At 38.4% G+C, this 26,689-nt stretch overlaps 1 protein-coding gene across 3 annotated transcripts in view; it reads right to left on the reverse strand.

Annotated features, from left to right (window-relative positions):
* Window positions 1-1,161: 1,161 nt before the first annotated feature.
* The window catches only part of scai (suppressor of cancer cell invasion), a 30,958-nt gene continuing 5,430 nt past the window's right edge, over window positions 1,162-26,689 (reverse strand). Inside the window, exons 2-16 of one of the 3 annotated variants that reach the window (XM_026172738.1) lie at window positions 20,927-21,022; window positions 20,721-20,803; window positions 19,307-19,405; window positions 18,130-18,226; window positions 17,053-17,151; window positions 16,703-16,855; window positions 15,896-15,997; window positions 14,889-14,990; window positions 13,496-13,574; window positions 11,125-11,224; window positions 10,778-10,859; window positions 8,950-9,022; window positions 8,458-8,631; window positions 8,136-8,236; window positions 1,162-7,571 (exon numbers count right to left, since the gene is read on the reverse strand). In XM_026172738.1, coding sequence (XP_026028523.1) covers window positions 7,425-7,571; window positions 8,136-8,236; window positions 8,458-8,631; window positions 8,950-9,022; window positions 10,778-10,859; window positions 11,125-11,224; window positions 13,496-13,574; window positions 14,889-14,990; window positions 15,896-15,997; window positions 16,703-16,855; window positions 17,053-17,151; window positions 18,130-18,226; window positions 19,307-19,405; window positions 20,721-20,803; window positions 20,927-20,950 — 1,515 coding nt within the window. In that variant the 5' untranslated portion in view covers window positions 20,951-21,022 and the 3' untranslated portion in view covers window positions 1,162-7,424. Of the gene's footprint in view, window positions 7,572-8,135; window positions 8,237-8,457; window positions 8,632-8,949; window positions 9,023-10,777; window positions 10,860-11,124; window positions 11,225-13,495; window positions 13,575-14,888; window positions 14,991-15,895; window positions 15,998-16,702; window positions 16,856-17,052; window positions 17,152-18,129; window positions 18,227-19,306; window positions 19,406-20,720; window positions 20,808-20,926; window positions 21,023-26,689 lie in introns of those variants that run through there. The other 2 variants (XM_026172737.1, XM_026172739.1) reach the window with 2 other exon arrangements.

Below are 26,689 nucleotides of genomic sequence, written 5' to 3' on the forward strand. Positions count from 1 at the left end.
GCTGGAGTACTTTTCTATGCTGTGGTGTGCTGGGGGAGCAGCACAGCAAAGAGGGACTCATCCAGGCTGGAGAAACTGATCAGGAGGGCTAGCTCTGTGGTCGGCATGAAGCTGGACACTCTGGTGACAGTGGCAGAGAAAAGGACATTAAAGAAACTGATGGACATTATGGACAATGCCAGGCATCCTCTGCACACGGCCATAAACAACCAGAAGAGTCTGTTCAGTGACAGGTTGCTTCTCCCCAAGACAAGAACTAACAGACTTAAAAACTCCTTTGTCCCACACGCCATCAAACTGTTTAACTCCTCTCTGGAGGGGAGAGGGAGGGGAAACAGGAGGACAAAGGAGGGGGGAACAACTAAGCTGTAGTGCCTCTTCACCTCACTGTACAATACCTTGTGCAATACTTTTTGTAAATAGTCAACAGTGCAATAGACTCAATACTTGAAATGTGCAATTCACTTGTATTTTTATTTTTTATTCCTATTTATTCTATTTATCCCCTTTGTATATTTTATTTATATTTGTCTCTGTATTTATATGTGTGTGTGTGTGTATATATATATATATATATAACAGTTCTGTAACTGTAACTTCGGTCGTTGCTGTGCTTTTTTTGGAAGTCGAATTTCCCAGAGGAACCCACCCGAGGGATTAATAAAGTTCTATCTTATCTTATCTTAGAGCTGCAGCTTCTCTCAGTGGCTGGGGGTTAAGTGATCAGGATATGGCCCAAGACTTGTATGTTCCATAACTTTGTAGATGGAAAAATATTCAACTACAGGAATAAGACAAATGAAAAAAAGTGTCTACCACATATGTTTAGATTCTACGTTGTTTGTTATATGTAGAGATGACTTATTCCTTTAGTTAGATCCTTTTTCTGTGCTTGCATGATTCATACGAATAAATAGCAGCCAGTGCCCCAAGAAAATCTTTGAAAGATATTTGAAATCTTTGAACCTTGAAACACATCTGTTGAGTGTATCAGCTAATGGGCTGCTTTTAGATTTAAGGTGCTACTCAGGCACACTAGCCTTTTTTTCCCCACACTACAACACAGCTAAAGGCTTGCTTTACAAACGGGTAAAGCTGATTGTATCACAGAACTCTTTAAACACAAACAACATACAACAATAAAGAAACATACACACATCATCTCTGATGTGTCACAGGACACTCCTTTAATGAAGCCAAATATTGTTTTCATTATTGGCTCCATCACAGAGGGGAAAAAAAGCAACATCTGATACAATAACTGATTTTAATCATTGTTAAGATGGGAACATGAGAATACACCAGTCTTTGGCACCTCCTACTCTAAACAAACATGCTGCTTACAGATAAACATCTGTTCTTTTTTTTTCTTTTTTTTAAAGAAATATTAAAAATACATTTGACATTTTGACACTGATAATCACAAGCATGTGACACATGTGGGTATAAAGGACGGGTGCTCCCATCTTTTGGACAATTTTACAAGTAGAAAACAGTAGAAAGGACCCCTGCACATCTGGGGAAGAAATCAGAATTGATCAGTTGGCAGTTATTTGTGACGTGCGTTAGCAGGTTGCTGACGTGGAGTTGGGGCTTTGTGCGTCCATGTCAAAAACAAGTTTATTTCTTGTGCTCTGTTGGATTCTAATACTGCCTAGGCAGATTTCACCCCCATAGCTGGCCTTCAAAAATCACAGCATCTTCTGTGCATTTTCACTTTGATTACTTTGAAATGGACTGAATTGGCATGATTGCAACAAAAATATAAATATATGACCGTGTGAATTCTGGAAAATAAAAGAGTGAAACTTTTCAAAATAAGGCAAATTTATGTCACAAAACGCTGAACATTTGTAGTCCTTGAACACCCAACATGTCAGATAATTATGACAGGAATAGCAACTTGACAGCAGAAGAGGAATAAAAAGTCTTTTGTGGTTTGGACAGAGTTGGATTTCAGGGTTTAGATTTCCATTTTAGTTTACAGTAGTGATATCCTCTGTATAATCCTGCAGATTACACATTCTGATAAATTCATTGGAGTAATGAACAACAACATAACACACAACATATTAAATTTTGTGTCAAATGCAGAAGCAGCGTGTGAAAAAGTAGGCACACTTTAACTGCTTCAAAAGGAATTAAGATGGCAAGCAGCAGCCAGGCACTGCTAATCAAATCCACTTGATTATCTGATCATCAGCAAGTGTGAGCACCTCCATATAAGCTCAGGTTTAGGTAGTTTGCTGCTCCTGAGCATTCAGGTGTGTTAACACAACGCCAAAGAGGAAAGACATCAACAACGATCTTTAATAAGAAAATGTTGCTGCCCATCAACCTGGCAAGTGTTAAATGGCCATTTCCAAACAATCTGTTGTCCACTGTTTGACGGATTATTCACAAGTGGAAAACATTCAAGACATGTGTCAATCTTTCAAACACTGCAACAAACCCAAGAGCTCCATTTCACAACACCAGCACAAACACCTCAGACCAACTGTCAGCACGGTGGTGGAGCGATGATGATTTGGGCACCTTGCGGTCACTGAGTGGAGCATGAACTGCTCTGTATACCAAAATGTTCAAGATTTAAATGTGAAGCCATCTGTCTGACAGTTAAAGCCTGGATGAAATTGGGTCATCAACAGGACATTAACCCTAAACACAGCAGCTAATCTATAACAGAATAACTGAAAAAAGTCAAAGTCCAGACCTCAACCTGACTAAAATGCTGTGATGGGACTTTCTGATTACTTTGAGTTATTGTTGTTAAACGTGGTTCTACGAGTTTCTGAATCATAGGGGGTACTTAGCTTGTAACACACACTGCTTTTACATTTCGACTTGCAGTGTATAATGTGTCATTTGTTTTTGTTCATTGCTAGTAGTATTTAAATCCTCCTAAAAACACCGACCAAAGGATGTAAAGCATGTACTGTGACAGTCTCTCGTTTGCGCAGTGATGTTTCCCACACGAGTCATCTTGGTCATATTATGCCTGTAAAAGTTCCATCCGTCTCACAGAATCCACCTTCTTAGTAATTTGTTTGCACAACTTGCAACATGTTGTTTGCATAATTGTATAATCTGTAAATATTTCATTCTCACAAGCTACCTTATTTAATCAAATTCATACATATCATACAAGATGAGCTTGTTAATATTTTGTTCACAGAAGCTATTTTAGTGATACAATTTTAGTACCTTGTTTACACAACTTGACATTTTATTTAACATAGCTGTTATTTTGCGTGAACTACTGATGGGTTTTTTGTTCTATTGTTTAAAAAAAAAAAAAAAAAAAAAAAAAATGTGCAGTGAATTTACCTCGAGAATATTGCACCAAAAAACAGTTTAACAATCTAGTCTTCACATAGCCATTAAATCATGTGACTCACGACCCATTTCCATCATACAGAATGTTATAAACATGTTATCGCACCATGCTTCATACGCTGCTGGGTAGAGTAGTATAAAATTGACTGCAACATGAACCCCCCCCCCAAAAAAAAAAAAAAAAAAACAAGTTTCAGGAAACATCTGTGAGAGGCAACTTTAAATAATACACACTGTTTGCATCAATGATCCAAGTGCTGCTACATAACAAATGTTGCATTTGTGGTGATGTTTTGAACATGAACAACAGAAACAGAAGTTCCACAAACGGTTAACAGAAGCTCAAAGTTACGTTCTTCGTTTCTTTTATTTATCAGGTTTCGTCGTTATAATTCCGATGAAGGGGCAGCAGCAGTTTGTGTTTGGGGTTATTTTCCAATAGAAAAATGCTAATTTTGTGTCAGCAGGCCAAAGTGTTGAACCTTTTCAGAGATCTTTTGAGCTCTGAGAACTGAATGTACAGTAAGAAGTTATAACAACACAGAAACAAGACTTTTGGAATAGTACCTGACAAATTTGTCAGTATGCAGTGTTTGAGGATTTACTGTGTACCATTGATACAAAGTGTTAGAAAACATCATTGGTATTGCAATCCTCACCAACAGCATTACGTTTGAGCACCACAGAAATCTTTCTCATTCTTTTTCACACATGTAAATGACATGTTATTGCTGCCTACTTAATACAGCCAACTGCTATTAAAAACATGACAAAAGATGAAAAGTTTAAAATCAGTGACCCACGTAACTTTTACTCTTCAAGAGAAAGAAGGTCACCAGTGTGTAGGGCTGGTATGAAGAACAACAACATGAAAGTATTTTTCAATTTCTGGACTAAAGAACAACTAACAAGATCAGAAGAACATTAAATCTCATAAAGTGCAAGCCTACAATATTTTAAATGTCATAACTGTCAATACAGGAAACACATTACGGTAAAAAGAAAAGAAAATGTAGAAACAGCTGACTTCCATAGACAAATGTAACACTGAGAAAACACTCGTCCTCTGCCTCTCTTCACATCCTCGGAAAGCTGGAATGTAACTAGAGAAAAATGGTCAAAGAACAAACTGGCCTCTTTACCATGTTGCTCCTCCTCGCTTTAACTTCATATTTCATTATGGATTACATAGTCTTGCAAAATACTGAACAAACACATCTCTGCGCAACACTATTATACATCATGTGTGCACACTCCAATGGTGGCAATAACAAAAAAAATCAACACTAAAAAGTCAAATGTCATTTCAACCAGCTGCTTCTTGCATTGCTGTATCATTCCAACATTTCAACAAGTGCAGTTAAATTTCAGCAGCCATGTGCAGTCACTTTCCCCTGCTGCTGCCAGGAATAAATCGACAGCAGTTCCTGATAAACCTTTGGACCTTTTACATCTGCCCCACTACATTAAAGATATGAGGCATGCATATTAGCCAATGTAATACTGAAAGTTTGAATATAAAGACAATTTTTCTTTTTAGCTAATACCTCTTAGATGTTAGAGGTTTCAATGGAACTGGTTGGTGATGTTATATACTATATATATATATATATACACACACACTTCTATTCACAAATAATCACATAAAAAGACCAAATCAACAATGAATGCATTTCAGTGTGACCAAAAACATCAAACGTTTTCTCTAAAAGACAATTAAATAATCAAACAAAGAAAGCTACCAATAAGTTGGAGGTAAAATTGAGCTAAAATTCCTCCAAGCCTCTGTGAGAGACAGATTGTGAATTGAGAATTAAACATTTAATGGCAAATGGGAGGCGGTTTTCCACTGCAGGAACTCGCAGGCTGGTCTAGTGCAGCATTCTCTTTAGTATTCATTCTGAACTGCTACAGTTTCCAGGATCGCTAACAAACCTACTGCATTAGCAGCCCTTACAACCTACTGGGGACTCACTCACTGGATAAACTCTAAGATTTCAACAACAAAAGCCAAAGTCTATACGTAGCAGTCTAATGCTTTTAAAGCACAAACAAATGTGCAAAATTTGCAACAGACACTAATATAACTGATCGCAGATATGTCAAATTGCTCTTTTTTATACATTTATGTATGCTTTTATGAAGTTTTAGTACTGTGCTATGCAAGTTCTCATATGGATTTGATATTAATGTAGTTTGGACCCCACTAAGATTAGCTTTCCTTTAAGACACAGCTAATAGGGATTCTAATATCCATCTATGGGTCTAGGATTTGAAGGCTGTAGTTTTGGCAGAGATTGCAGGGAAGCTCGACCCTCCAGCGGGTCCTGGGACTGTCATGGTTTTTTCTCCCTGTAGGACGTGCACCTCACCTAGCAGGCATCTAGTCAAATGCTGGAACAACTTAACGTGGTTCCTTTCGATGTGGAGGAGCAGAAGCCGTACTCTGAGGCTCTTCTGACTGACTCATTCGTTGCACATTGCATTGAAGCTGATGCCCGATCACTTAGGTGAGCCTCTAATGTATTTAATACCAGGTCATTTGTCAATCAACAGTATTCTTCATTCTCATTGGTGGTCATTTAAGTCGCTCACCTGGAAGTTGCGTCGCCAGCATGTTTTTAAACCCATAGTCACTAAATACTGTTCACTTTCTGTGGTTTCTCATCGATATGTTGGTAGGAATCACTTCCAGTGTGAATGCGGTTTATCGCCACGAGACACCACAGTTGGTTCAAAGGAAGCTCTGGGCTATAATCTCTAAAGTCACTCCCTGCAGCTTGGGGCCACAGGCAAGGGTAGAAACAAAGCTCATCCAGAAAGCCATAAGTTTTGCTTTTAGGATCCTGATAAATTGGCATTCATAGTCAACTTTTGGGGCAGCCCTGAATTCCTGCGGTGCAAAGTTGCCTGGAACCATCTTTGAGCTTAAAGGAGTGAAAGCCACCAGCCAGTATGGTGACAACAATGACTTAAGGACATAGCGAGAGGAGCACGACTGGTATTTCTTGTGCTTTATAAGAAAGCAGCTAAGAATGTTCTGATTAGGTGGCAGGCCACACGTTAATGCTGTCGTCATGAAGATAACAGGTGCCTAGCCATTTCAGTAATAAAAGTAACGATCTGTGTTATCAGAAAGCACAACAATTTGAACCTCTGACAGGTCACCACCTCTCCCACCTCTCACTAGATTGTCTTCACCAATTGACTAACTAAACTGTACAGGCCCATGCAACACATGCACTACTTCCCTTTACTTTCTCATTCCAAGTCATCTGAACATCTACAATTTCTTTTGTGTGGTGGAGCATCCTCTTTGGAGCACACTAACTGACACACGTCTTTGCCTTTTTTAGCATGCAAGTACAGCACAGTGAAATGGGAAATGAAGCACTATCACGTCACACAAGGCTGAAAAAAAAAAGTCTCCGAATTAGTTTGTTAATGATATGAAAGCGACTAACTCACAACATGTGGCGAAACAAAACCTCATGCACCTTTAGCGTGCTGCAAGTTGATACACCAAGCGCTGTTTGGCAAACACAAAACTCCAGCACTAATAATATTTTTGGTGAATAATGTGCTCATATAATAACTATTACATTTCCTGATGCATTTTTAGCTCTACCATGCTTGTCTTTTTTACAGGTGGATCAAAAACCACATGAAAGCTGCCAAGAATGTTTCCTTTCTTTGTTCCTTTACGTTAATAAATGATGAAAAATCTTTTTACAACAAACTACCAAGGCTGTTATCATCTTGATGATAGTCTGCTGTCATGAAAAAAGTTAGAAGCTGATAAACAAGAACTAGTAAGTTGAACAGTAATGTGGAGCGTCTCATTTGTTTTACTCTTATGTTGCTCATATTTACCAGGCAAGCCAATGAGAGTCAAAATGGGGAATTTATGAGAAGAAACTATGTGAACATCTTTCTGTTGCATGACATTAACACTTACATGGAGGACATGAACTTGCATGTTGGGTTTTTTTTTTTTTTCATTACCTGTTAAAAAACAAAATGACCATGAGGGCTTTGGCAGTGGAGTCTGTATTTACATATACGCCATACTGCCCTGTGTGAAGATGTTAGTAGGCTTCCAGTGAATCATCCCAAAATAAGCTCTGCACGTCCAGCATGGTCGCCAGCTCCAAAATATGCTTCTGTAGAAGGCTGCTCTCCACTGTGTCCTGTTTGGGGAGCTCTGGATAGGATTCCGGGAAACTCTGAGATTCCTGCAAGCACACAAACATCCAAATTGTGTTTTAGCTACCTGACAAAAATACTTTGGTGGTCACTGAAGGGTTCTCACTCTGAAGTGAGAATCAAAGGTTTAAGCGTTAAGAAGAGCTTCCTTCATTTACGAGAAATTTTAAAAATACATGATTTAAATAGCATTTAAACACAATGAGAAGGTTAAAAAATTATTGTATGCAGGTAAACTATTATAAAATTTAAAAAAATAGCAGTTTATTTTGAAAGTCATCTGTTATTCTCATTTATTAATATTATTTATTATTGCCCCCATAATAACATAAGTGTTTTTTATTGAGTTACTCGATGGAATAATTAATATTAAAATATTGATTATTAAAATAATCAATAACTGTAAACCTGTAATAATCTGGGGACTTTAGTGGGTTCATTTACTGAGTATTTGCTGACATGACATGACCTCCTGATGATGCATAAATACGACTTACTGCAAGTGCTTAAGAAACACTGGTTTGTGGAAATGCATGGTGCATTGTTGGCATATAAACTTAAACAATGTGGCTCCTTAAGGAAAGCAGACTTACCCGAAAGAGTTTATGCAGTCTCAGTGCAGCGGAGCAGAACACAAAGCGGATCAACAGCAGCCGCAGGAACTCGTCACCAAAGAACTGCAAAAAGGCTTGATCTGCATTAAACAATGTGTAAATAAGTCGATCAACAGAAGACGAATGCATCACAATTTATTTCAGTGCAGCCTTAAATCCACCATAGATTTAAACTTCTCAAGAAAGAGAGAAGTTTATTTTCATGGAGGGACCTACGAAGCTCACCTGATGGTCACAAATACAGTACACATGGGTCGTCACAGTAACCCTTTCATAGTCCATGCTAATCTCCATAACATACCTATGGTCCGCGATCGTGTTAGCATCTGCCCAATGTCACGGTACACTTTGCGAAGGAATTCTTGAGCTCTTTCCCAAAGACCTCGTTGCACACTGTTTAAGCCACACACGGAGGAGAAAGCCAAGAGCGGACTGTAGAGGAACAGAGTGAAGAGACTCCCACGCTGAGACTGATCTAAACAGGTGAAGCAGAGACATTGTAAACTGAAAGGAAATTCGATGCCTGAAAAGCTTCCACTGAAAGCAGCATCTTTACCAAACATAAAAATACTGGTAGATACCAATGACACCCATGTTAAATGTGGATTAATCAGCTGCTACAAACAGTCCAGAATTTACTTTTGTCTAACTAACATTAGACTAAAAGCCTCTTTCTCTTTCAACCAAAACACTCAGACAGCGGAGCCACAGAGAGGAAGTTAGGCAAACAGACGAAGATGGAGTTCGTTTAGGTCTTCTGGTTAAAGGAGTGTGGTTCTGCAGTGACACCCACCTTGTACACTCTTGGGATATACTGTAGGTGATAGTAGGCACACCAGGGGCTGGCCAAATAGATTTGTAAAATTCTAATAAAACAAAGACAGAAACAAGCATTTTAATTATGGAAATATACTTACAAACAACAGTGGCACGTTTGATATATCTGCTGTGGACATTAGTGACATTTTTATCTTGAAGATAGATTGAGAGACATCCATACAAAAGCTGAACGTCTGACACAAACTTGTGCTGTGTGATGTGAACAGAGGTGAGCATCTGCTCAATTCATAAATATTTCGACTTTGGCAAAAAATTAGCTTCACATTTGGTCAGGAAACCCATGAGCAGATTCTCTCATACACCTTCATTCTCAGCATCCCTCTCTCCCCTTTAACAGTAATATCCCCTACATTTTAATTCCCTACTCTTACCTCGACCCCCCTCGTCTAAAACTAAGAAACGCTGAAATATTAATTTAAATTTATGTATTTAAATCTACGTAAGATGAGACAAGATGTTCATTACTAAAATGTAACAAATGAATAACTAAAAAACTATTCAAATGTGATTAAAGTGTGGCACATTGAGCCATGCTTTATGAATGATGCACGCACCATGACAACCACTTCAATAACAGTTCAAATCTAAAATAACAAAACAACAAGTTATGCAGCCATTTTTTTTTCCCGCTTATCTGAAGTCGGCTCGTGGAGGGAGGAGCAGAGAAGTCCTGCCTCCACGATCCGCCACCTCCTCCAACTTATCCTGGGAAACATTGAGCCATCTCTCCAAGTGTGTCCCAGGTATACACTGGGGCCTCCTCCTAGTAGGACGTGCCCGTCTGAACACCTTGTCAAGGAGGCGACAGCTTTAGCCGTCACCCTATTGCTAAGAGAGAGGCCATCGACCTTTTGGAGCACCAATTAAAATGTAACAATTAGATTAAACCACTAGTAACTCTGGTACTGACTAGTGACAACAGTGTTGATTAGTCTGCTAGGACACAATATGTGCACATCCCTGGAAACTCATGAATATTCGCCCCTAACATTCTACAAAAGGAATACAATTTATAAAGGTTGATTATTTTCTCTTGCCGTCTTGGTCCAACTGCTCTCACTTTCCCCCCCATCTCTACATAAAAGTCAAGTTTAATCCTACAGCTACATATGGCCTCAACCTGCATCAATAAGGTTGCCCTACATTTTAGATTCTTGCATTAGGAGAATACGCAGTCTATGAGAGAATTCCAGCTGAGGTGTCTTTATATTGCACCACAAAGCAACTTTTTTGCCAAAGAACCGGAGAATTACTGATCTTTTCATATTGGACAACACAAGCTTTTGTCAATTCACCTCTTTCCAAAAGACTGTGGATGTAAACTTCACGTTGCATTTTGTTTGAACACACTAGTAGTGATGCAATGTGGCGGTATCCACACAGATAAAACTATTCTCAACTTTGAGGCGAGTACTTGTTACTAATGGAGTGAAGAAAACTATTAATTGACATAAGATAGGGTGTTTGTTCATGCAATTTATGAAGGAGGCATGAGAAAGACCTAACAAACATTTTCAGTTACAGGTTTCAAGTTGGCCCTGTCATCATAACTTGCACATCCCCTGAATTAGAGGATCTCCCATGCAACCATATGTCCACTAGTGTTCAGCTGCCAACTACAAGGTGATGCGTAGTGAGCGAATTTCTTTTTATGCTGATTGGGCTTAAGTTGTGTTGTGAGGTGAGAAAAGATTCCCTCATCACATTTTTCCCTCCATTTGCCCATCAACAATTCCTCACCATTTAAACGTCTCTGAAATGGAAGGTCTTCACCTACATACCTTGTAGGCCGTGCTGTTTGAAGAATCCACAATGACAAAAAGAGGCTTCCGGGTGAAAGGGAATAAGTCTCCTGGATGAAGGCTGCAATATGCCAAGCAAATGTAACTCAGCAAACCCTCAGTGAGGTTCTGCACTTTTCAAGTAACATAGATAGATTCTTAGTAAGCTCTGTCACACATTATGACTTATGTAAACATATTTAGAGTCAGGCTTTCAGCACGAAAGCCTGAAAGTCATTTACTTATTAGTAAAAGTAATAGGTAAAATCACTTCCTCTGATTTTGGTTTAGATGCTGTCAACTGAATAAACAAAGCAAAGTTAGAAGTATTGCTAGGAAATTCTCACCAATGCATTTCCTTCTGGGCCTGATTCCTCTTCTGCACCGTCTCTCCATTCACCACATCTCGATTTGTATTCGTGAGAACTCCTCCAAAATCATATGGTCCTGTGGGAAAGGGTTAGACGCTTCTTTGGTGTAACTTGAAAAGACTGTATCGGTCATAAATATGCATTGGTAATGCTTGGTAGAAGCCACTGTCCACAACATCTTCAACCACCTGAGGTACAAATTCAACAGCATTCCAAGAGAGGCTAAGTATACTGAGTCTGTACGGACCTTGTTCTGCATTAGGGATGAGACTTGAGAACCGGTTCCCAGTAGTTCAATTTCTTTTAATTGTTAGTGTGCTTGCCTATTGATCCTGCTTAACGGTTTCATTTGCACTTGCTGTAAACAGCTGATTTCAGTTGTATATTGTTAAATGGTAATTATAAGACAATGCATTTCAGGTCATTTTAAAGTGAAATGCAAAAGTAATGTAACGAGTAGTGTAACAAATTACTTTCTTTTGGGAGTAATTAAGTAATGCACAATTTTACTTTTAATTGTAATAAACTTTAAATAATGACTCCCAACCCCAATCATAACAGAGGGGAAATACCTATATGTCTTTGATATGCTGCTGAGCAATGGAGGTGACTCTCAAAACTGAGCCAATGGGGACTCAATGAGAATTGATAAGGAACCGAATAGTTAAATGAAGTTGAAAACGGAATCAGCTAAATTCTTATCAATTCCCATCCATATTCTAGATCCCCTTTGATGTGGCGGCAAAGTGATTGGTGCCTGGTGTGGTGGTAATCCATGAAGGGAGCCATCAAGCTGAAAAAGGAGTCCTGTTGGGCTTGATTAGCCTGTAACACATTGGAGGCAGTTGATGTCAGCAGGCCAAGCAGAACAAACTGTGGTGTGGGAGCGGTGAAGCCATGGAAAAAGATTTTTGGATGGACAAACCGTGAGGCGACTCAGGAGGGAACTATAGGGGCATCGTACTCCTCAGCCTTCCTGGGAAGGTCTATGCCAAAGGAAAGGAGAGTTTGTCCGTTAATTGAACCCAAGATTCAGGAGGAACAATGCGAGTTTTGTTCTGTGTCTGGGAACACTGAACCAGGACGTTATCCTCTCGAGGATATTCGAGTGTCTGTGGGAGTTTGCACAGCCAGTCTCCATGTGTTTTTTGGACTTGGAGAAGGCATTTGACTATAACCCTATGGTACCCTATAGGGGGTGCTGTGTGAGTCAGGGTGTTCAGCCCATTGTTATGAGGAATCCAGTCCCTTGGTCTGTATTGCCGGCAATAAGTTTGACTTGTTTCTATTGGGTGCTGGACTCTCTCAGGGCTGCCCTTTGTCACGATTCTGTTCAGACTTTTTATGGGCAGAATATTGAGGTGTGGCCAAGTGGTGAAAGGCTTCCAGCTTGGTGACCTCAGAATTTCAGCTATGCTTTTTGTGCACGATGTGTTCACAATTGAGGAAAGAGGGGAGCAGGAGATCGACAGACAGATTGGAGCCGCAGCTGCAGTGATGCAGACATTATACCGGTACATGATGAAGAGAGAGGTGGACATGAAAGAGAAGCTGCGGATTTACCAGTTAATGAAGCCAAAGCTGAACCATGGACACAAGCAAAAGAACGAGATTGGGAGTAGAATCAGGGGAAATTAGCTTTCTCCAAAAGGTGGCTGGAGTCTCCATAGGTGAGGAGTTCAGCCATCTGAGAGAGACTCAGATTAGAGCTGCTACTCCCCGAAAAGAGCCAGTTGAAGTGGCTCGGCTATCTGACAAGGACGCCTCCTGGATGCCTTATGGTTAAAGTGTTCTGCGTATGTCCTACTCGGAGAATGCCAAGGGGTAGAACCAGTAGGACACACTGGAGAGATTATACATCTCGGCGGGTCTAGGAAACCCCGAATAAATTGCAGGTGGTGGCTGGGGAGAAAAGAATCTGGGCTTCTCTGCTCACACTGCTGCCCCTGCGACCCAGCCCCCGATAAGCAGAAGAAAATGGAAGGCAGGACACGAGTGCTGCAAACATGCCTACTATAACAAAAAACTCTTGAAATGGCAGTGTTGCATTTGCTGTTGTCTCTAATTTATTGTTATTAGTTACATCCATGACTTTGCTTGAATGTTTTTTAAAAACTTTACATCAGATAAAACCTGGAAGCCTGTCTCACGAACCAGACATTTTTGACTTTTTCAAGACATTTCATCAGATTTCTTTCACGTATTTTCACTTTTACTTCCTACCACAAACATGTGCTAACAGCTGTAATGACATTACTGATCTCCACTCCGAATCGGTCTATTATCGTATTCAGAAATTCCATGAAATTACAGACAAAAAAAACAAAACAAAAAAAGAAAAACATACCCTCATAATCTGAATGCCCAGTAGGGAAGACTCCAGTAGCTGACAGGTAGATGAGCAGAACACTGTTAGCAGGTAGCTCCTGGAAATAAAAGTGGTAAGATAAAAAAATTAAGTCACAAATTCAAGTATTTCATTTTACTATAACTACTAATCTTAAATAATTTACAGCGCATGATAACCGAAAAACTCCATTCAATTCAGTTGAAATTATATAGCGCCAATTCACAACCACGTCTGTCTGAGTATGATAATACAAGCTTGGCACACCCATTTTTTAGACAGTTTCTCCCATTCTTCTTTGTAGAACCTTTCGAGCTCAGGTTGGACAGGAAGGGTTGGGGCAAAGACATTTTCAGATCTTTTCAGAGACGTTCAATCGGGTTCAGGTCTAGGCTCTGGCTGGGCCGTGACTCCTTTGTTATCGTGACTGTGTGCATAGGGTCGCTGTCCTGTTGGAAGATGAGCCTTCACCCCAGACCAGGGTCCAGAGTGCTCTAGAGCACATTACCATCCAAGATATCTATGTACATTGCTACAATCATCTTGCCTTCAAGTCAGACTAGTCTCCCAGTTGCTGGTGCCAAAAACATCCCCGTACCATGATGCTGCCACAACCATGATTCTCTACAGGTATGGTAATGACCAAGTGCTGAACAGTACCTGGTTTCCTCCAGACATGATACTCAGGCCAAAGAGTTCAATCTTTGCTTCATCAGAACAGAAAATATTGTATCTCATGGCCTAAAAGGCACCTGAAGGACTCCACGTGGGTTGTCATGTGCCTTTTCTGAGGAAAGGCTTCCATCCAGCCACGTTACCACACAGGCCTTAATAGTTGAGTGCTGCAGAAATGATTGTGCTTCTGCAAGGTTATTCTCTCTCCACAGAGCAGTGTTGGAGCTCTGTCAGAGTGAGCATAGGGTTCTTGGTCACCTCCTCAACTAAGGTTCTTCTACCCCGAATGCCAGGAAGCCACAATTAGGAAGAGTTCAGGTGGTTCCAAACTTTTTCTATTTGTGAGTGATAGAGGCCACTTTGCTCATTGGGACGTTCAATGCTGCAGATATTTTTCTGCACACTTTCTCAGATCTGTACCTCGATACCATCCTAACTCAGAGGTCTACAAATGATTCCTCACACTCCATGGATTTGTTTGGGCTCTGACATCAATCATGCCCAATCCAATCCCACCGATTTACCTGATTTACTGACTTGAGTGGATATATATATGTTCCCTTTATGAGCTTAACTTGAAAACAATGCCCAGATAGCAGTGGAAAGAAGTGAGGATATAAATATTAACAATGCAAATAATGTAAATATATAATACATCTTGGAGATAAAAATCTCAACTTATTGAATATTTATTGAGGAAACCTGCGATCATACTGACCTTAAAAGAGGCAGACAAGAAAGTAAAAAGCTGGCTGAAGGTTGGCTTATACAGCAAATACTTGTGAGGGTTTTCTCTCTTCGCTGGCTTTTCGTTGGGTTCCTGTGGAGAAACATCACACAAAACATTGCATGTGTAAAGAAAAGATTGTAAAACCTTATGTAAATGCAAGTGAAATCAAAAGGCTTCTAGGCCCGGGGCTGAGGCACACTGCTGTGTGTACAGGTGTATTATGTGGTTTTATGATCCCTATACATTATAAATGTATAAGCCATTTGTGCATTTATACATGTGGTACAGTAATAGTATCTTCATTAACAGACAAGCAGATTGGGATTGGACAGTAAATGTGTTCTTGTGCAAATCTATACAGTTTATACAGAGGAACAGTTTGTGCTGTGGATAAATCCTATCAGAGACTCACGCGATGGACATGCGTCAACCAGCATGCAGCCTGTTTCAGTTGCTCCTGTATTTTTAATCCATACTTTAAACTTTTTCCTTACTTTCTTTGTCTTTTACTTATTATTGTAGCATGTTAGTTTGCTTTCAATAGTTTTCTCTCAAACATGTGGGTTGAGAAAGTTTTTCTTCTCCTTGTTGCCGCAGAACTATTACTTTCATTGAGGAATGGGATTGCGGCATGGCAGTTACACACCACACGCTCTGTGGCTGAAATGGATGCAGAGGTGGGGGACAGAAGAGCACGAGGGAGACCGTAATACAGTGGAGGCTTCAAGCAATGAAGAGCTTTAAGCTGAGTCTCCCATGTAGTATAATGGGGAATGTTAGGTCGCTAGCAAACAAGCTGCATGAGCCAACAGCACTTGCCTGGAGTCAGAGAAGCCTGATGTGCTTCACTGAGTCATGGATTAACCAGGATATTCCAGATGACAATGCATCTGTGGAAGGCTTCCATACTGTTTGGGCCAACATGGACAAGTGGTAAAGCAGGAAGGAGGGGGGCTTGCCCATTATTACCACTACACGATGTGCCTGACACTCACCATCGTTCCTTGCTTGGAGGTCTGTGTGGCCAGGTTTACTGGTTCCCTCTCCAAAGCTTGAAGCATGCGGAACATATCTATGGTTAACTCACTGAACTTCACCTAAAATAAATGACAAAACAATATTAATATATCAAGTTACTGTTTCAGCCTTCATTGTGGTTTGAAAAATTATTCAAAGTCACACACAAACACAATTGTTTGCCATACACAGAAAAATGAGAGCCCTCAAAGATAAATCAGTGCTGCAGTTATAATGAAAATGAAACAAAAACAACTACTGGTTATATTGTAATCTTCTCCTACAAAGTTTGACAAATATTTTAGTTTTTTGGGTCATAACAGCCAGGAGTGAGCAGTGCAAATACTATCAGCACTTCAGAAACTGAATGTTAGTGTAAACTGCACAGAAAGCAGAAAAAGATCAGATCAGAGGCCCAGAGAGAGGACGTATATGAAATAATAAAATAATCCATCCATCCATATTACTTGAGAGTCAATGTCTCAAGTTTTCTCTGAAAAGAGGTCCAGCAATTGTGGAAATAGAAATATATTGCTTTTCTAGTCTTAGTACCCAGTTAAGGCACTTTAGATTACAAATAACATTTAACTAGAACATGCATGCAGTATCCAAAGGAAACCACAAAGGTACATTGAGGAACATGCAACTTCTACATCGAAAGACCCCAGCCAGGTTTCAAGCCTTCTTGCTGTGAGGCAACAGTGCCGATCATTGCACCACCATGCTGCTCATGCTGATGTGTGTTAAGTTTGAGAAACCATGAATCAGATTTAGTGGGTTAGAACCTGGTTGTTACTGTTGCCGATGATTAGTGCGTCAGCAAGGATGAGCTGCCCAACCACCATGCCTTGTTCCAGTGGAGGCACACTTCCCTCCTGCAGCCGATTGCTGATGGTGACGACAGAATTGTTGTCGTTCAGAACTACCACAGGATCTGCCTGTTACAGACAAACAATTGAAGAAGAGCAGTTGAAGAAATAGTGCGGATCCAGTATATCACCCAGCAGGCAAGAGGAAGAACAGAGACTTCTCTGTTTACCTGTATGTGCACAAACATGACAATTATAATATAATGAATAAATTACTAACATAATGAAATAACGTCAAACAGTATTAGGCTTGGATGGTTATTTACCTCTATAAAAGCTGCCACTTCCTGCAGAACCAGGTTCCACTCCAACTGGTCCTCTGTGTTGAAACGCTGTGTGTAGTCTTCAATTTCCTCAGATAACTCCTGCAGATGGCAGATAGGCAGGAAGAGCAATAAGAGGTGTCATGAAAAAAAACGAACAGTTTTGAATTTTTACACAATCATAAAAGTAAATCGTGAACAAAATTCATGAAGTAGACTACCTCATTCACATTTACAGGGAGAAAAAACCCAAAATATTAGCACAATATCTGCAGCTCCTTAGATCTAGAAAATATTCTAACGTTAAAAAAAAAAAGAGAGAACCTAAAAGAGAGATTTGCAAAACCTGTTAATGGTACCTCAACATGTACAAAGTGTTGATCTTTGACAACACGAGCAACATACCCAATAATGATAACATACTTTCTATTACAAATTAAGAAAATACACTTCTCAGCAAAAACAATAAAACCACTGACAGGTGAATGAATTTACATTGATTGCTGTGTTTTGACTTGTTTAATTGAGAAAGATAAGGCTTAACATAAGAAAACTTGGCTTATGGTATTCATGTAGATACTACTCCGACTTGCACAACCTACCTAAACATTTTGAAGACCATGCACAACCCTCTTGATGCGAGTGACCTCATTACTAACTACTAAGCTATTAGTCCAAAACCAAGACACTTACCTTTTCCTCCTCACCCAATTCAGCTTAATATTAAGGGGGATTTTTTTTAAGCATTATAATACAGCATCTTCAACTTTGAAGGTATTGAGTGGACTGTAGACAGGTACTACACTTGGCAAATTATAGTTTCGACTATTACAAAATGGTTTTCCCTTATAGGTACACTTTGACTGTTTCTTCCTTTATTTAGCTGTTTTTGGCCCCTTTTTTTAACTCTATAACATGCCTTTCGTTCTAGTATTAGTAGTCGATATACACATTAATACAAAGTTATCACTTTGTAATTATAGTCATGTGAATGTACCTCATTATTAAAACTGTTACCTAATGACTGAAACCCTGCATACCAAGCTGTAATATAAAGTACTAACAATATGGCTTCCATACCTTCACCAAAACTTTGACAAGGTCCATCTTGTTTAAAAGTAAACAGACGACTATGTAGCGAGCATAATAACGAAGCTTCTTCACTACTAATTCAGGCCTGATGAAAGACAAGAAAAGACAATATGAGCGGGCAAACACAAACAAATCAACATAAAGCACTATCACAGTTGAAGCAGTGTTTATTAAATTGACTGGAGCCACCAAATGGTTCACCCTGTGTTTCTTAAGACTCCAATAAACATTTTTGTCTTTTCAACAAATATTTGATGTAAATATCTACACTCTGGGAGCGTGAAAAGAGAAATTTTGCTCATTTTTGGGAAAAAAAGACATCAGATCGTGCACACTCACATAAAAAGGCGAGTTTCACACATAATATGACTCTTACACACTTAAATGATCCCCAAGAGTGCAGTCCAGTCCGCTCAGACACATTATCAAATAATGATTAAATGGAGATAAAAATCTATAAAGAATGTTATACACTTAAAAATGTAACAGTACAAGAACAAATAGCACAAGAGCTTAATGCTGCAGAAATTCATTAATCTTGGGATTTAGCATAACGAGCAAAAAATTAGACATTTTAATTCCAGTTAATTATTTCAACGCTGAGGGAAATCTTGGTGCTGCTGTTTATATCAAATGTGATAGCTGCACGTTAGAGCTCTGAAAGCTTAAACTGGATCATTTTAAACATTCTAGGTTACTAGTAGCTGCAGTTCCAACTGTGTAAAAGAGACTTGGCAGCAGATTATAATAAATTATAACATTTATATATTTACAGCTGGGCAACAACTTGCACATTTGAGACATGTTTGCCCAGCGGGGAACCTAAATTGCGCTTAAAACATGGTGCAAATAAAAAAAATCAGTGAAATGTGGAGGTTCCAGACGACTAAACTGAAACATAACCTACTCCTAGTAGGTTATGCCTGGAGCATAAGTCACCATGGTGACCCAGCCAGGTAATAAGAAAGCCACTTTCACACATAGTTGACAAAGTAGTACACCTCTCTGAATCAGCAATCATACTAACTTCATTGGGAGTTTTTTCGTAGTATGATCTCATTTCTTAATAAGGTAAATTTAAACAGGCTTATTATACATAACGTTTAAAGACATCTTACAAAAACTGCAACTTACACTACTTTAACAAAAAATATCTGGAGCTTACCTGTCCTCTTTGTTGACCTGAAAGTAGTAGGAGCGCTGACGAATGGCTGAGTAGAATGAAAAGGCCTCATTCAGGTAACTTGTTTCTGAGGTACGAAGGCTGTCAACAAAGAGGAATACATATTTCAAATTTGCATCTTTTTAAACAAATCTGCAAGTGGTGATTGATAAATTGAACGAATGCAGCAGCATTCATTTGCTTTTCTGTGTTTAGTTTTGACACCAGGGACAATGAGCTGAGCTGTTTGCGGCTACCTGAGAGCTCTCAAAGTTTCATAACATACCAGATCTAACATGTATTCACTGTTTTACTTCAATGATAAAACAAACAAACAAACAAAAAAACATAAAGATGTGAAAACTGGACTAATGTGATCTCTTTTCTATCGTCTTACAGTAGAGCTGTCTAGAGATTCTTTGCTCTAAACCTTTTCTAGTTGGAATTTCCACAAACCACTGATTTCTGTTTTTCCCCTAATTTTTAATTTGGATTACATTCTCTAAAGCACTTCCTGAGTTCTGTGTTTGAACAGCTCTACATAAATAAACATTGCTTGCTTGCAGTTAAGTAATGCAATATTTAAAGTTATAATGACTAGAATACTCAAAGTAGTAACAAGAAGTGGATAAATATGGGCACTTCCATTGTGGTGACAGACTAGCTTTTTCAGATGTAGTTGCCACTGAATTAAATTATCATTATTATTTTTTTAAGGAGTGCATTTAAGGAGTTTTGTGGGCTGTAAAAACAGTGTTTGGACGTTTCCTGCTTATGCAGAAGTGGCTAATTTCATCATGCCCAACACTTTGCCAGTTCTTTTTTTTTCCCTTAACGGTTGCTGGAAAAAACCTTCTAGGTGCAGTAGGGATGGGAAAGATTTCAGTTTGTGTGCAGGAGGAGTAAAATAGTGGTGCAGGCTGCGGCGTGTATAAGGACATAATTTTTTGTTTTTATTGCACAAAAAGAAAATTGCGCGATGGTAAAGTGGAGACTGCATCCAATACAGTAACATCTGCATTGTGCTGCTAACAAAACTTCAGATCTTTGCAAGCGCCTGCACAGACAGCATGCTATCGCTAAGCCAGCCAAGAACAATAATTCTATGTTAGTGTTTGATATTTTAGTGTACTGTCGTTTTCTCAAAGAATGTACGTGATGCTGAAATAAAATCAGTGGCAAGTCTTCATGAAAACGGTAAAATATACTGTCGTCTTCCACCATCTAAATTAGGGAAGATATGCTGATACTAAACAGACATGGAATTTTCGGGACCCTATGTTGGGACCCCAATAAGCAGTCCACTTCATTCAAAAGGCAACAACACATGTATCCTACCTGATGACTACCCTATCCTTAGTCAAATTAATAATGCTGCAAAACATTGATACATGACTCAGGAGGCCCTGTCACTTACTAGTAGTGGTAATAAAGCTGTCCAATTTTGGATGCAACTTCACCAATCTGCCATCTCTTCAGTCCATACCGACTGTCCAGAACCTGCCTGTCAGTAAGTATACAAAGATGTCAAACTTAACATTGAGACAGTGATAAAACCAACCCTTAGAAAGAAAAAAGAACATTCTTCATTCAAGTATTTAAACGGTACAAGAAAAAAATAACCTGTGTTGTTGCTGGAATTTCCATAGCTTAGTGTAGACGTCAAAGGTCCGCCCAAAGTAGGACTGCCACTGCTTGTGTCCATATTGAGGAAGGTCTCTGCAGCAAAAGACGGCATAAAAGAGGAAAGAGAAGGCAAGAAAAGCACACAAAAAATTCAACTGATTGTGCTCAGCCTTTCAAACAAACTCCAATAAAAAGAACAGTGAAAACATTCGTGAAACAGAGTTGTTAGCACTCTTGGTGCTTTTTGTGACCCCAGTTACTTTTTTTTGTTCAAGGAAAAGCGATGACCTTTTTGTTCCATTACATGCAACACACATTATACAAATTTGTACAGAAATGGGGCGTCTTTTTACCCAGAGCTCAGTAATTATTTGAAAACTATTTTTTCAATTGCAACGATGCCTTCCAGTGACCGGTTTTTGAGAAAAGTGATTATTAAGCCACATTTAGTGTTGCAAAGATGCTCTCTGTTTGTCTTGAGTTTTACATCCAGCATATCCCTTCCTGAAAGCTCAAGGATATCTCACATGTTCAGCTTACAATTATCCTTGTCTTATCACTCGAAGGCCACACACACCGGGCAGCTTAAAGCCTTACCTTAAAATGTTAATGAATGCTATTAATTAGATTTTCCTTTCTTCATGCTCCAATATTCAACCAGTAAAATGTGCTAAACAGCTTTTTAAAGCAGGTTAACAATTACAGTAAATAAAATGACACCATGCTGCACATTGTTATTAGCTATGGTTAATTTTCAAACCTTTTCAAGCTTTTAAATTTTCAAGGTAAACTTAAAATACACTTTTTATTCTCATAAAACCACCATGCACTAAAGACAGAAAACTACAATAAATGCACATTAACTGAGACAAAACCCTACATGGATAGCATACATAATTAGTGTATTCTGATACACACATATGAGAATATATTGATGGTATTAAATTTGATCCTAGCTGATCTCTTCTTACAATGCTCACACGCCAACATTACTACAGTGAATGGTGAACAACCAAAATTAAACTGGATGTTTAACAATAGTGCTTCATATTTCAACAATACTCTGAATTTGTGCGCCCTCTAAATCCTAACTTTGACCTGATGACCCGCTCCCTCTGTCAATGATTCAAATGTGACCAAAAGGCAGCGTCAGCCCTGACTAATGCATCACAAACCCAGTGCGTCACTCTCATCTCAGAACAAAACAAGCAGAAGGCACCAGGGTACAAAAGGATGGCTGGCTGATTATCTAGCTCATAAGACGCTTTCACAATACTTCACTCATAATTTTTAAACATACAATATGATTATTGTATGAGTATTGCAATAACATATACTGAGATTTATCACCTTTTCTAAAAAATAATAATAATAAAATAAATTATGTCCTAAAAGTTAATCTGTTTTATCCAGTAAGATGAAGTTATGATGGGCATTATTGTAAGAGCCAGGAAGCAGGCACTTTCAGTCCTGCCTGTCTGTAAAATTAACAGAAAGTATTAATTTACCAGGATAACACAATAACTTGTGTCTGAAAAGTATTATGTTTCTCTTTTCATCTTAAAGTCCCAGATTTAAGCTGAAATAAAAATCATTCTATTAGCAACTAGACATAAACAGTGGCAGCCTACCTTACCAACCTTGATCAATAACAAAAATATGGTGCCAAGCCACCAGAAACACAGAAAAACAAACAGTAGGGCTAGAATGTTTTAGAGATTTCCCAACTTCCAGCCATTAACCACAATCGCTAGATCCCTGGCTGTACGAGACTGCATGCCAAAGATCCTTGGGCAAGATACAAACCCCAAGTTGCTCTCCGGTGCAACGACTGGAGTGAGCATGTCTCTTTTCACACCTTTCAGTCTTTAACTTATTAATGGGATGCTTTTGCAGACTGTGAGTACATTTGAAAATAGCAAAATGAAGCACCAACATCGGTCATGGCTTTGGTTTATATCTGTGTCAGTTTTTCATTCAGCAGAACAGAGTCACTAAGAGCTAGGCTTCAAAAGGCAATATGAGCTAAAATTTTACTATTGGAAAAGTAAATGCAAGTTAACTTCGAAACTTTTCATAAAAACTGGGAGTACCCAACATATCCATGTCAGTCGGGGGCCTGGCCCCATTTTGTACTCAATTTCTTAGTGTCAGTTCTGGCCAGCTTGGCTTATATCAAATGGCAGGTTTACCAACTCAGCAGGAAAACTCCTGCTACTCCAGATGGCCAGTCTCTGTTTATTCAACAGTTTTTCTGAAGCTTTCTGAAGCTGTGATAGCCACTCTAACAATATCGCAAGAAACAAATCCAAAAGAAATGTGACTAGGAATGCATCTGAGGACTAGATTAAGTGTAAACTACAATATCTTGCTTCGTGTATGACAAAAAGAAAACAAGCAACCTTAAGAACCAAGTAAGGCCAAGGCTTCAGTCAGGGTGATTTGTGTAGTTGCCATTTTTTGAATTGTTGTGAGCAGCATGACCCTTGTCAGTTTTTTGTTGGTTTTTTTTTTTTTACAACTCCAACAGCAAACTCTAATCTTAGAATCTTTTCTAGATGTAAGGAATTGTGTACAAAAGACAAAAGTGTAAAAAAACCAAAGAGCTTCTACGCTTAAGCGCTTTAAAGCTTTGCTGTATTGATGACAGCTTTGTACATGCTTGGCAACATCTTAACATTCAGCTTCTCACCCAGAATGGGTAGTGTTATTGATAAAATTTCTTCCTTTCTTATTGTGTGTTCAGACCCAACACAAATGGCACTTTTAGATCCAATAAAGGACTAGATGTTACAATCCCAGTCTACAGCATAAAATCCTCTTCTGTTGTTACATTGTATTTATATTAAGTCACATCGAAACAAACAAACAAACCACAGTAACAATTTTGCAAATAAAAAGCGTGAGTAGTTACTTTTGCTGTGATTTTATGCACGGGACAAAGTAACAGTAACTTTATTAAGATGTGGATTGCCGTCTAATTGGGTCTGCCTGTTTTGGACATATTAATTTGTCCTCCTTTTAGTAGATTGCCTAACTCATGCCTGAAATGAACAGGCTACTTCTATGCTTATAAATAAATTACTTAGTGAAAAATCTAGGACCAGTACTGCTTCTTGATCTCAGGAGTTCTGCTCAGAGTGTGAGGGACACTTCTTTTTCCTTCTGTAACATTCAGTAAGCTGCAGCAAGTAAATGGTAAATGGCCTGTATTTATATAGCGCCTAACTAGTCCCCAAGGACCCCAAAGCGCTTTACATATCCAGTCATCCACCCATTCACACACACATTCACCCATTCACACACTGGTGATGGTAAGCTACATTGTAGCCACAGCCACCCTGGGGCGCACTGACAGAGGCGAGGCTGCCGGACACTGGCGCCACCGGGCCCTCAGAAACATCATAGAGACATCATGTTGCTTCTAGCTTTCTCTCTAAGTGATCATCTCACTTGTAAAATGTAAATAAAAGCGCAGTTGGTATCTTTGATTTATGTCCGTGATCATTCTGTCAGCTCACATTGCGGACGAGAAGAAGCAGCATAACAAGAAGGTGGAACATAAAATGCAATTGGGGCAAACTCCAACAACGGGTGGAAATGAATCCACTAAAATGGCTTGCACTCTATAGCAATCACAATTAGTTTCTAAAGAGTGTAAATAGGTCAGCAATGCTCAGCTGATAACTGCTTCAGTTATAAAATGTTTCAAACTTCAAATCAGGAAAGTACGACAAATAGCCATAAGTGGCATGAGTTAGTTAATTGTGTTGATGCATAAATGTTGCCCATCCCGTTTCCAAGATATACGTTTATAAGAAAGATATTAAAGATTGGAGATCGCTAGTGATTATGTCAACATTAGCCATGGCTCTCACTCTAGATGAATCACAGAGATTATATCTCTTAAAACGGGAACCTTCATTCATTTTTTCAGCAGAAGACTAATAGCAAAGACATACAGGAAAGCGCCTAAAGGACATCCCTGTTTCACCCCACTGGAAACATTAAAAGGTTCACTCAAAAAGCCATTTACTTTTACTTACACAATGGACTTTTATGAAAATTCACATATGTCTATATCACTGTCTACAAGTAGGAATGTGAAACATAAACGCTTTCTTTTGATGCAAACCTATATAAAGAAGCCTGTGTCATTGCCAGTATATACAATTTCTCTTAAAGTTATCTCACATCTGAAGACTACAAGTCTATTTTTATCAATAATGATACACACATCATTAACTCCATTCATTAGAATTTTAGCTAATATTTTATAATCCACATTCCTTATAGATTGCTGCCTGTAATTATTTAAATTTTGATTTGATTTTGATTTTATTGATTAGCATTCAAATTCAAATCTCAGTGAAAACAGTGAAAAAAAAAACAAACAAACAGTGAAAACAGAACAAAAATCTACCATAAAGAAAGAAAGCATGAGACAAGGCTAATCAAAAGGTATTGGCTGAAGCATTTGCTTATTACGCCAACCCTTTTCACAAAATATCTTTTTGTATGCAGCTCCTGTACACAGGGCTTGAAGAAAATAATAAAACAAAGCAAAAACCAAACAAACAAACAAACAAAAAAAAAAAAAACAAAGAAACAAAAAAAAACTTTCCACCTTAGATAAGTAACTACATCAAAGCAAAAGAATCAAGAGGTTTTTTTCTTTCCTCCTTTTTGCTCTTTTCATTCTTGATTTATATATTTTTCTATTACTCTATTTTTAAACATGTTTTTAAACAAGGAAAATGAACCACACCTTTTTAAATCACTGTCATAACTATTCCACAGGTTAACTCCTCTAACAGAAACACATCTCTGCTTTATATTTGTCCTCATCTTGTTTTTTTTAAAGAAATCTGTTCCCCTTAAGTCATATTGACTCTCTCTGACTTTGAACAGCTTCTGAGTACTGGGGCAAAGCAAGTTATTTTGTGCTTTATACATTATCTGTGCCATTTTATATTCAACTAAATCATAAAATTTCAGGGTATTCAGATTAATAAACAAAATGTTAGTTGGTTCTATATAGTTTGATTGGTTTATAATTCTTATAGCTTTTTTTTGTAACTTGAAAATATGAAGAGTGTTCGTTTTATATGCATTACCCCATATCTCCAGACAGTAAGTCATATATGGAAGCAACAGAGTACAATAAAGTGTGTATAATGTTTTTTTGTTCAGGACATGCTTTGTTTTATAGAGAATAGCAATGGTTTTTGACATTTTTGTTTTCACGTGGTTTATATGAGACTTCCAACTCAGCTTATCATCAATTATCACTCCAAGAAATTTATTTTCGTACACTCTTTCAATTTCAATTCCATTAACCCTTATTTTATATACATTTTTCATTTGTCTAGTGCCAAAAATAATCAATTTTGTTTTCTTTATATTTAATGATAACTTATTTACATCAAACCAGTTTTTTAATATATTTAACTCCTTTTCCGCTGTAGTCAGAAGCTGTTCTAAGTTTTTACCTGAGCAGTACAGAGTGGTATCATCAGCAAACAATACACATTTTAACAGTTTGGAAACACTACATATGTCATTTATATATAATATAAATAATTTAGGGCCCAGAACACAGCCCTGAGGAACACCACAAGTTACCTTCAACTGCTTAGATTTTACATTATTGAATTCGACATATTGATATCTTTCATCCAGGTAACTTTTCATCCACTTGTATGCTATCCCTCTTATGCCATATCTCTCTAGTTTATTCATTAATATAGAATGATCAAT

Source organism: Astatotilapia calliptera, chromosome 7, assembly GCF_900246225.1.
Source record: "Astatotilapia calliptera chromosome 7, fAstCal1.2, whole genome shotgun sequence".
Lineage (NCBI taxonomy): Eukaryota > Metazoa > Chordata > Actinopteri > Cichliformes > Cichlidae > Astatotilapia > Astatotilapia calliptera.